The sequence below is a fragment of the Xenopus laevis genome, chromosome 1L (genome assembly GCF_017654675.1).
Source record: "Xenopus laevis strain J_2021 chromosome 1L, Xenopus_laevis_v10.1, whole genome shotgun sequence".
In the NCBI taxonomy this organism is placed as follows: Eukaryota; Metazoa; Chordata; class Amphibia; order Anura; family Pipidae; genus Xenopus; species Xenopus laevis.
Genome location: NC_054371.1, coordinates 108,808,772 through 108,821,029, shown reverse-complemented (window position 1 = coordinate 108,821,029; position 12,258 = coordinate 108,808,772). Strand labels below are relative to the sequence as shown.

The following is a 12,258-nucleotide window of genomic DNA, read 5'->3' as shown; positions in this document are numbered from 1 at the left end:
TCAAGGAGACATATAGGATAAGTAGAAAAAAAGTCTAATAACCTTAACGATTTAATAGGATTGAAAATTGTTTTTGAGACCGGCAAGTAAATGTAGTTTATTTTTCCCCCCACTTTTCACATGGAATCTGCCAAGCCATGAGGAAATCATATTTGTACCGTGCGTGTGTGTTGATTGCATTGTCTTATTAAACAATATATAAACACATATAGTGGACCTCTCCAAACCACTGACTGTTGTCCTGCTCTCCTTACAGTCTCCATTCTTTCCATTCTACCCCAAATCTCCAGCATTCAACGTCTCCCCAGTTCTTTGTTGTGAATTTAATTTATTATGAATGGCTCTGGTGGGCGCGGCTTCCAAGACGCCATAGCTAAGCGGCAAACGCGTTGGAACGGATTCCGCAACACTGATTGGTCACAAGGCACGAAGGTGGCGTTCCATCCTTGCCACGTGGGGGAGGAGGTTGAGTGTTTCTATTGGTTGAGGGGCGTAGTCAGAGCTGCTTCTGCTCTGGGTCTAGGTTCACTGTAACTTTGTGGGTTAGTTTCACGCCAGAGCTCACAGCAGAGACTAGAGTAAAGCGTTCGATCCTCGGATGGAGCAGCAGCCCAGTGTCCCACGGAGCTGCACTAACGTAGCTCGAGAAACGCCCATGAACCTTAATATTCAGAGCACCACTGGCACCCGTTATGAGCTGTCCGTGCCGCCGGACGAGACCGTAGATGGACTAAAGCGACGAATCTCGCAGCGGCTCAAGGTGCCAAAGGATAGGCTCACCCTGTTGCACCGGGAGACGTGAGTAGGGTTGAAGGGTTAATGTTTTCATGTTGGGGGGTGGGTAAGTCGGGAGCTGTACCTAATGAATGGATATTATCGGATAAGGGGTCTCCCCAGGGAGTCCCCCACCCCCAATAGGATCTGCGCCCCGAGGAGTGGAATCTGTTTCCCTGGAGCAGGATTTGGTGGTCCTCCCACTGTTCAGCTACGCGTTCCACCATTCAGTACTTTGGAAGAGTTGGTGAGCACGTAAAGCCAGTGGGCTGCGGGAAAGATCACCCAGAATGGTGGCGAGGGTTGATTTTTTTTTTTTTACTGACAGTTATGGCACCGTAGGAGTCGATTTGAACCTTTCGTCTTTCCGTCCTTTGTTCTGTACCCGGGGGCGGTCTTTGTCTAACGAAACTTCAGTCAATGCATTGCATATGTGTGTGCCTCCCCCCCCCCACAATGATAAACTGCCCCTTACCCCTTCCAGTGTTCCCAGTGTGCCTTTTAAACTGCCACCCTACATTTTACCTGAAAATGACATTTTCATTCGATCTTTCAAAGTCTATCCAGTAGGCACAACTATAGGCTTGGGTCCATAAGCTTGTGGATAGCCATGGACTGCTTTACATTATTCACTATGCAGAGTGGGCCCTACAGGACCCTGCATGAGAAAACCATGGACTGTTTTCTAGTGTGGCACCTGCTTAAATAGCTACAAGTAGAGATGGGGATGTGCCCTGTTTACCCTGTCACAATAATACCATGTATTTATACAATGTTATGTCCGCACTGCAGAACTCAACGGCTAGTTTTCTTATTGTCTGTGTACACACAAGGGCCAGGCCTGTAGGCCTTGGAGTAAGGCTGTGGGTTTCATACTGAATGGCTGGGACCAACTGCTCTGAATGTGATGCAACAGTCCAGTCACAATTTGGGTTTCTACAAAATGAGAAATAAGCTTGTTTGAGGCAGTTCAAAATAATTTATATGCTTAAAAAAAAACCATCTTCCTTATAGGCCATGGAACTGAAAGGGTGCTGCCAGCTAGATACTAGTTAGAGAGATTAGAAGAGTAGGAGAATGTGTTACCCTTTTGGGAAGTTACTTAGAAAGTATGGCAGAAATTCATTTTTCTACTGTTCCTTCCTTATGGTATGAGGGAGGCAGCTTTCATGATGTTACCCACTACCATTACAGTAGTACAATCTGTTGTACCCCCAGTGGGCGCTTAGGCCTAACCCAGGGTGAAGGGGTCCACTACACTTTTATTAATACTCATTTGTCTGTGTACTACAGGCGCCTGAGCTCGGGAAAACTGCAAGATTTGGGGATATCCGATGGCAGCAGACTAACCCTGCTGCCAAGTGTAGAGGCTGGATTAATGGTGAGTGAAGGAAATGCCTTGTGGATAATATTATAGGGAAATCTCTTCTATCTAGTGTATATCTGTCTGTTTTTCCTCCAGATATATGTCCATTTTTTATTCTTTTCTGTCTGTTTTGGTGCTCAAGTCGTTCATTTTCTCAGCATTCTTTCTTTTCCCCCTGCAGTCCCAGATGTCCCGCCCTGAGCAGTCTGTAATGCAGGCCCTGGAGAGCTTGACGGAGACGCAGGTGAGAGGTCGCAGGGCGGTATTCATTGGGAGGGGTTGTTTAAAGGGAATCGCCACATTCTGTTTTGTGTCACCATTCAAGCTGTGACGCAAAACTTGTCTCCTACCGACAAACAAACCGGTTGCTAATCAGATGGTGACTGGAGGGCGTATGCAGTTCTGCCATGTCTCTGCCCCTCCCTCTTGCAGTTTTAATGTAGTCTGCCTCTTAAAGGTACAGATATCTTATATTGGGAAACATTAACTCTCTGTGCCAGTGCTCCTGCTCATTGCTATTGCTATGACGGAGAATATACAGGATATGACATAAGGTTTATTTGGGTTTTTTGTCTGCCACTCCACTGCATGTACTTTTCATGTTTATTTTTTACTCCTTGTGTTGTTACAATTTGTTCCCATTCCATACTCTCAGTAAGGGTGCTTCCTCTTTCTCTAGCTGCACCTATAATATATTTTGTCTTTCCAGTGTTTGACATTTACACCAAACACACACAAAAAGCTTATGTCTGTACCTGTACTCCACTTCTTTACCTCCACCCTGTGGCCTTGTTCTCCTGGTTATGTACTGGACTCTGCTATTTTTAGATGTTCTTGCAGGCGTGGGCTGGGGGGGGGGGTGAGTCAGAGAGAGCAGCCTGATAAAATAGGGAGAGGAACTGTGTGCATATGTACACTGCAACAGTACACAATGTTCCTGCCTTATACACATGGATAATTTGTATATTTTCTTCAGAACTCTCAGGGTTAATGTTCTGCTCTTTGTCCAGTAATGCGGAGGTGGTTGGTTATGGGGGGGGGCTGAGTCGTGACGTGGGGGAAGGCGCACTGCGTTCATAGCTCTGTGTGTATGATTGAGTCGTGAGAGCGGTTTGCTGCCATGTAATTCCAATCTCTGCAGCATACCTTGGAGGGGTTTTGTTCAGACCTTTTCTGTTTGAATGTGTGCTTTTTTAACCTGTTCGGTGAATATACGCATGTTCACTGCTTTAGTGGTCAGAAATAGGTTTCAATGGGTTCATGATGTGAATGTGTGGGAGTTCATTGTCCTTAGGTGTTCCATTGCAGGTTGTAATGGTGCAGAGTGCAAATAAGGATAGAGGTGGTTCCCTTTTTTCAGTGCAAATATGAACAATTATATATTGAAAGGTTGTAGTAGATACATGGAGTTCTGCAGACAAATCCTATAGGCATAATTAACATTCAGCAATTTAATTATTTCTTTCCAATATCAATGAAAGTTATGTTATTGTATGGCTGGGTTGAATAATATATTGGCAACCACTAAACTCCCTTTTCACTTGTCTTGTCAGGTGAATGATTTCCTATCTGGCCGTTCTCCTCTTACACTAGCGCTACGTGTTGGTGATCATATGATGTTTGTGCAACTCCAGTTGGCTGCTCAACAATCAGGGAGTTCTCACCTCCAACACCGGCATGTAATCACCAGAGGAGCTGAGACTAGTGCATCCCCACAGTACCGCACCTTACATACAAGCACGTCTGCTGTTTCACATTTGGCAAGTTGCACACCGGGCCCTACTCCCCCCACTACTTTGTCTCCAACTTCTTCCACACACTGCAATGGCCCCCATTCTTCTCCCCTCACCACAAGCGTCTTCCGTTCCCATGGAGAAGGTGTGGCTGTGTCACCCTGTGCAGAGGTAAGGAATATGAGGCATAGTTTAATGTGGAATGTTTTTGGATTTGAACCAACATGGGCCTGGTTATCTAGCCTATATGCACATGACTTTAAAGTGGAGTTTCACCTTTATTTTAGTATATGATATGGCCCAAGGCTGAAATTTTAACTTTTAATAGTCACAATAAAAGTTTTAGAGATTCTTATTTTGATTGCCTATCTTTCTGCAAAGGCTTTCATTTATTAAACAATATCTCCTCGCAGCAAGACTGCAGTTTAAGTGTAAAAAAAAGTGAATGCAATGGCATTAAAAATAGCAATTGATTATTTTCAAAATAATACTGTGTACAGCAGTAGCAGTAAGGTGAACTACCCCTCTAAGCGAGAATCCTATACCTTGAAAGCAGTAGATTATTTGTGATTGATTATTTCTATAAATGAGCTTAAATGTTGAAATGTGGCCTCTCCCAGCAGGCACCATGCAGTACTAGAGGAACTGAGGGAACAAGCTCTTCACCATCCAGCAGATCCCGGAAACCTGGTGCGATTATTGAGAGCTTTGTCAACCATGCTCCTGGTGTTTTCTCAGGGACATTTTCTGGTAAGAGACACATGAATAATATGGATTTTTTTTCTTGACACTTAAGGAAAATCATGAAAAGATATTGCAAGTGGTACTGCAGCCTATTAGGGCTGCCCAACTTGAGGAAAGTTGGCAGATGTGTCCGTTTAAGAGATATGGCCCCAGCTTGCCTAAGAGCAACAAATACTTATTTATGGCATTAAACATAAAGTATATTTTACTATTTTGCCTTCTACTGAAAACTTGGACTATGCTGCTTTAGCTAATCATTATGAATCTGAGATTACTTCACAAAAGCTGTAACGCCACATGTGTGATGTTGCTGATATGGGTGCTTCATTTTGTTAGGCCTCTTGGGCTATAGACAAAAGGTGACCGCAGATTAAACCGTGTCCATCATTTGTTGACACCCTGGAATTGTGCAGTGCTGGGTCTGCATACATTTTGGAATGGCCAGGGAATCCTCTTTATAAATGACCAGTTAATCTTGACTTTTTTTTGTCCCAGTGCCCTGTTTACAATATTTTATTTGTGCATTCATAAATAATTTTCTCCACTCCTTCATGAAGCCTGTGCATTTTGAGGTTGTTTTTCTGTTTGTAGTGCATTGTCACCTTGGCTATGAAGTTGTTGATGTTGCTTTCATCTTCAGGGGCTACTTAATGTCAAGGATATGCAGCTCTTATACCCATAGAAAATATTTTAAATATTGTCTGCTGCACAGATCTATCATTGTTTCTGTTTCAAGGTGTAGCATTTAGTGCTCACACCGTTTACAGATTGTAAGTGATTTGGGGGGCAATAGGTTTTCAGAGTGCACTACTTATTTATCTTATTGTGTTTACCCTTTTTTATTACTGACCTGGTATCTGCAAGCTATCTTGCATGCAATAACAGTATTTTCAACTGTTGCACCCCGATTCAAGTATACCATGTAATTCACTAGGCATGCAAAATTAGGTGTTGCATTTAGATGTAGCCTGCTGCCTGATCACCTCAATGTCTCCTTCAAGTAATTTTTCTTTTTCTGTAAATCTTTGTTCCTTAGTGCTTTCTATGTGATGCTATTTAATTATAGCATTTTAAATGTATTTTTAATCTCTGATTCAAAAAACAAATTGGTCAAAAATAAAGTATTTGACTATAAAGGATGCTATGTGAAATAGCAATGGAGTATTTTGAAGTTTTCTTGATACATGCTTTTTGAATTAAAAGTTCCATATCTGTTATATGCCTTGTCAAAATTCACCTAATTTTACGTTATTTTGTGTTGTTGATTAATTGATTTCTGTTTACTCTCTTATTGCTTCAGGCACCTTGCATCCACAGTGCCAGGACAGTGCAGGTCGTCCCCGCAGGGATATCGGGACCATCTTACAGATTCTAAATGATCTGTTGAGTGCCACCCGTCACTACCAGGGTATGCCACCGTCTCTAACAACACTCCGATGTCACACCCAGTGTGCATCCCAGGCAAGGAATGCTAAAGCTACCTCTCCCCAAAGCACCTCTCCCCAGCAAACCACTCATCCAGTAGGCCATTGCCAGACTCAGACCCGCACATATAAACCAAGTGGTGAGTAATTTGGTGCTAAGTATTTTTGCTTGCTATTCGCTTTTGAAATGGCTTACTAATTGAATGCAGTGTTGTACACCGATTCTTTAGGTGCATAATCTGTTTTATTGATCCTACAGTTGAAACATGATACCTAACTGAGGAGGGTTACATGACTTGCTTCTTGCACTCATGGTATATGGGACATATTCTTGGCCAGTTTTTTTCAGCAGGCATAGAAACAGCCAAACCTTCCCAAAAAGCTAATTAGTTTTAATGGAAACTGCCTGTGGTCTGTGGTAACAGGTGGTTTTTGGCCAGAACTCTGTGTTTGAGATTTTGAGACAAAATCTTCCTGTCCCTACTAGTGACTATTTACATTAAAACTAATAATGTGCTCTTTAGTAGGAGTCAGAAACTTCTCTGCTGCCTGACTAATGGGGAATACACGCCAAGGCCCAAGCCTTATTTAGTCCGATTTACTAAGTGTTGCCTTATTAGGTACAGGTATGGGACCTGTTATCCAGAATGCTCGGGACCTGGGGTTTTCCGGATAATGGATCTTTCCGTAATTTGGGTCTTTGTGCCTTTAGTCTACTAGAAATTCATTTAAACATTAAATAAACCCAATAGGCTGTTTTGCTTCCAATAAGGATTAATTATATCTTAATTGGGATCAAGTACAAGCTACTGTTTTATTATTACAAAGAAAAAGGAAATAATTTTCCATAATTTCCGTAATTCAGAGCTTTCTGGATATCGGGTGTCCGGATAAGTGATCCTATACCTGTACTATGTTTTATTAAGGATAATATTAACTTCTTAACAGTGGTTGGAATATTACATGTGAGTTGATATGAAATTAAACCTAACTGTAAGCAATGCCCCATTCAGCACTGAATGAATTATCTGACCTTTCCCTCCCCCCTATATATGTAAGGGTGGGGGATGAAGCGGTTGCCATGTTTGTTCAGTTGGCTGCTGAAGGGTGGGGGTGCAGACAAAGACCTTTCAGAGTCATTCACAGTGCAGTTTCCAACCCCCACCCAGTGATCTGCTGCCTGTAGGTGTTTTTGAATTGATATAACGTGGTGCTATCTTCCCATGAGCCTTTTTAATCCATTTCTAATTTAGAGAAAAAACCCCAGAAGCCGCCTGTGCATGTTCTGAAAGGAGATAAAGCAACCCTCAAAATCTGAAGAGTGTACATAGGATTTAGATGAGGCAGTGGGATTGTTAGGTCAATATAAACCTAGAGGACAGTATTAGTGTAAATGTATAGGAAGGAGGGGCTGAGTGTGCTTGCTGTAGACAGCTGGGCAGTATGTGCCCATTTTGTCTTTACATTCTTACGCTATAGTTTGTTACATTCTTACGCTATAGTTCTTACCTGGGAAGGTGTCCCCCCCCATGCGCAAACACAGAGCGAGTGGGGGGGAGGGCCTGCATGCATCTGGCCAGTTTCATTCTGTGGGTTTTGTGTAAGGAGAACAAAGAGGACTGCGTGTGGGAGGGGTGAGCAGATCCCATTATACAGCAGGAAGCTGTGGGAGCCTCATGATAAAATATTCAATGGCTGTGTGGTGCTGATAATCCTTGGACTCTTTCACCCATTATGTGGAATCAACAAAGAAACCGGGTGCTATGGGGGAGTAAATTATTTAGGTTAGTGGCCTTATGGACACTGCCATATTTGACTATTTCCTTTCTGGCATCAACAGAACAAATGATCTGCTAGGCCTGAGCACACAACGTAAACACCTTTTTTGGTGTTTGACTAGCACTGCTAATCCTAAACATCTGCTAAGTGTTAAAAAAAAGCTTGATCACCTTGTAATTAGCAAAGCTTTGCAGCACACAGTGCATGTGAGGTGTTTACGTTGTGTCCTTAGGCCTAGTAGATCATACACTCGAGTATCAGGCACCATTATTCTTTTCCCAATAGTATGCAATAATAATCATAATGGTGCTATTGTTTAATATACTTTTTGTTTCCATTCTTAGGAGACCGTTTGCGTCAGACGGAAAATAGGGCGACTCGGTGCAAAGTGGAGCGTTTGCAACTGCTTATGCATCAAAAGAGGTTGCGCAGGAAGGCAAGAAGAGACTCAAGGGCTCCATATCATTGGATGCCCACTCGAAAATCTAGTCGGACCAGCAGTAACAGCAGTACATCTAGTGGGGAGGGCAGCCTGGAGATTGACTTTGAGGACTCTCTGTGGAAGCCGGATGTCAAGGCTGAACTGAACTCAGAGTTTGTGGTGGCATGAGATGTATACCTGTAGCATCCTCTGTTTTATTGGTGTGCTCCAGGGAATGCCTGCTCCCACACTTGGTATGGACCATGCAGAGTTGGAGAAGCTTTTTGTTTTGATTTTTTTTCTTCCAACAGAAGAATATATTATGATCGGCAAAAGAAAAGCGAAGTGGGAAAAGACATGAAAAATAATAAGAAAAGATAATCTCGATGTTTAGTGAACTTAAATTCCAATAACTTGTTCTGCCTTAAACGCTAAATGTGGAGCGTAACAAGATTGCGCTGTTAGGGAGCGTGAAGGCAATAAGGTGCACTCTTCGACTTTCTTTTTCTTCCTAGAGAATGAGAGACCCCACTCCGCAAGCACCACCATCTCGCTTTTCATACTCGGAAGGGAACATTTATGACCTGGTTGGACAGCACACAGCCATTTGACCCAGGCTAAATCTTTGACATGCTGCTTTTCAGGAAGCGTCTGCCTCTGTGTGAACAAGAGGTTGGAATGAGGGGGACCAGGCACTCTATAATAACCCCCTTGCTTTTCCAACCTGTCCACCACCAGTACTGTCATATGTAGCATCACTCGTTATATGCTATGGGCTACTGCCCATCCCCGACTGGCTGTGGGAAGGCCTTTCTGTGCACGTTGTGCTTCCCCTTATCTGTTAAAATTAGGGGGAGGCAGCAACCTGAGTGCTTTGTCCAAGCTTCCTACATTTTTTTATCATATTTACCTCACACTTTGGATATTAAGTTGATTTTTTTGCTTGCTTTTTATTTTATTGTTTTATAACTTCCCGGATCAATAATTTAGGACAATTCTGTTTTGTCTAAATGTAACTGGCGTTTTTTAAGTGTTCCTGGAGCAGAATTTTTTTTCATACAATGAAAATGAATTCTAGAATTGGTACAGAAAAAAAAATCTTCTTTGTTTCCTGCCATTGCCCATTCCCTGGATCTCTTTCTCTGCCTCGGTCCATAGTCTCTTCCTTCCCCTCCCCCCTCTGTGTGACAGGGCCCATGTCCCAGCTGTGACGTAATTACTATTCTGTGCATGTGTGAGGCGTGTTTCCTGGCAGCCTGTGCGTGAGAATTCTTTCTTTCTTTTCTCTTCTGCTTTGTGGGTGTCTATATATGAGGTACATTTTCAGGACTACCTGACCTCTGTGTCTGAGGGTCAGAGGGGCTGCTTGCGGCTATCTTGTCAGGGATTTTAAATTAAATCTAATTGTATAGGTGAGAGAATTATTCCTTTGTCTGCTGGGGGGTTCCTCATTTTTGCTCCTTTGTATATAAATGCGGCCATATTTGGTTGTGCATGGCTTTTGCTTCATGTAGAAACAACTTTGAACATGACAACGATTATCCACGATTATTTTTTTCATCAGTAATAACCTTCATTCTTATTGCCTTTTTCTTAATTTATATTTCACATTTATGTTGCTTTGCTGCCCTTCCACTTAAGAGCACATTTGGCCGATGTATGTGAACATATGATATCCCTATATTTTCTTTTCAATGTAGGGGGGATATTGATCTTCAGTTATTCTTTTATGATTATAGATCATACTGAACTTTAGGAACCCTTTCTTTGCACATTCTATTAATTTATTTATAATCCTCCTTGTTACCTGGTCTCCAGATATGAACACAGTACCCTAGGTCTGAAAATATATATATATATTATATATATATAACGGTTTTAGTTTTTCTCTGTGGAACCCAGGAATTTCTGTGCTTCTTTTCTGGTAACCATGGGGGGAGGGCCAGGGGCTTGGGTTATGTATTCTGTACCATGTGTAGCCAGAGCTGATAGGGGAGGAGGGAGGGGTTGGACAAAAAGAAATAGAGGTTTAACTTAAAAGGGGAGAAATAATCCTCGAAATAAAGATGTAGCAGGACACGCCTTGTTGTGTTTTTCTGTTGGGAATGTCATAACTGTTTTGTATATAAAAAAAAAAAAAGGTATATGTAGCATTTAACAAATGAAACTGAAGGACCTTTCTACTGTTACATATTAAGTGAGAATGCGAGTTAATATTAAACTTACAAGCCTAATACAAAGTGTGGATACAGAGTTACAAAAACTGTCTCCCAACAAAGTCTGCATTTATAGCACAACCTTATTGTTTTGGAAACTTTGTATTTTTGCTTTCTATGGGCTTTGCTAATCACCAATTTCTAGCAATTTGTTTAAAGAGCGACGGATATATAAATTAGGTACATTACAAATGTAAAGAAAACAATGCTCTCGGCTAAGAACGAAAAGAAGAAAATACTTGCCAGGCCTGCTGAAAAACAGCATACATTTAGGTTCTTTGTGTTCATTCCCTTATTATAAAATGTATCAAAGTAACATAATCTAACTTGAAATGGTTCTTTAATGCCACCATTTTCTGAACATGATTGAGGGAGTCTATTTAGCTACTTTTACAGTGACATTAAATGCATTTGGTGATTCCTACATGTAAAATAATTTGCACACAGACCTCTGCTTGGGAGGGGAAGTGTTAATTTAATGCTGTGAGGGGGAGGCCAGTGCTGTGTCTGCCGAGAAGCAGCTGTGAGTGTTCCTGGTATAGGACAGGAAGAGGCCACGGGTATCCTGAGGGGGGGGGGTGCAATGTGTGTGATCAATACCTCCTTCACTGTATGTGCTCTACAACTCTGTGCCGTGGTCAATATAATGCTGGCCGTTGGCAGACAGAACCATCCCAAGGTTCATGTAGTTCTTTCTTCCTCCTTTCCTCAATCAGGCTTATTTATAGAAAGGATGAATGAAGAGAAGGGTTTAGGGGGTGGCTGGGTGGGCACAGGAAACAGTTGCAGGATGCTATAGCAACAAAGACTTTGCTATGTCTGCATAATGCTAAAAGGAGACCTACAGATAAAAAAGCAGGTATGCCACATATCTTTATATAAATTCTAATGCAACTATCCATGTGTGGGTAATCCTGCATTTGCCATAGTCTATAGCAATGTTATATACAGTATAACATGCTGCTCCCATAGGCCTTATAATAAGTGCCCATTTTAAAATTCCTGGCTTAAAGGACCAGTAACGTGAAAAAGTGAAATTGTTTTGTAGTAATAAAGATATAATGCAGTGTTGCCCTGCAGTAAAACTGCTGTGTTTGCTTCAGAAACACAACTATTGTTTATATCAATGAGCTGCTGTGTAGCCATGGGGCTGCTATTCAAAAGCAAAAAGGCTCAAGTTACACAGCAGATAAGCTCTGTAGAACATATTGTTATTTGTTATCCGATATTTTTCCTGTGGCAGTGGGCACATGTTTAGTTTCCACTGCCATGCTTCAGTCCAGGAAAAGAGTATGAATTGATTTTCCTTTATCCTGTGCCATATAGCCTTTTTTTACATTTCTGTCATTGCTACTCAGCAGTTAGTTTATATTAGCTATAGTAGTGTTTCGGAAGCAAACATATTAGTTTTACCAGTGCAGGGCAGCAGTACATGATATTTTCATTACTTTAAAACACTTTAATGTTTTGGTGTTACTGTTCCTTTACATTCCTTTCAAGTTTTGGAGGCAAACAAATGCACAACAGAGCCTCCTACAGGCTAGCAGTCCACATGGGGCTATCAATTAGCCTCTCACAGCCATATTTGGCATCCACAAGGAATTTGTCTTTTTGCATGTGCCGCTCACAGGTAAAAAAGTTGGTCTACAATATTAAGCTGGCCTAACAATCAGCTGTACATTTGGTTTGTGGTGTCTAGCATATAGAGACATGCAGACTTTTAAACCTCTTCTGACAGGTCTGCACAGGCCCTTGTTATGATCTGATGGATGGCTTGGTGGACAACCAACTGGACCAGCTC

At 41.9% G+C, this 12,258-nt stretch overlaps 1 protein-coding gene across 1 annotated transcript; it reads left to right on the top strand.

The window, feature by feature from the left end:
* Positions 1-565: 565 nt before the first annotated feature.
* Positions 566-10,318, top strand: midn.L (midnolin L homeolog). Its single transcript, NM_001086209.1, has 7 exons — positions 566-798; positions 2,068-2,155; positions 2,322-2,384; positions 3,694-4,044; positions 4,494-4,623; positions 5,918-6,181; positions 8,165-10,318. The coding sequence occupies exons 1-7, from the start codon at positions 599-601 to the stop codon at positions 8,428-8,430; spliced, it is 1,362 nt and encodes a 453-aa protein (NP_001079678.1). The 5' UTR covers positions 566-598; the 3' UTR covers positions 8,431-10,318.
* Positions 10,319-12,258: the final 1,940 nt, after the last annotated feature.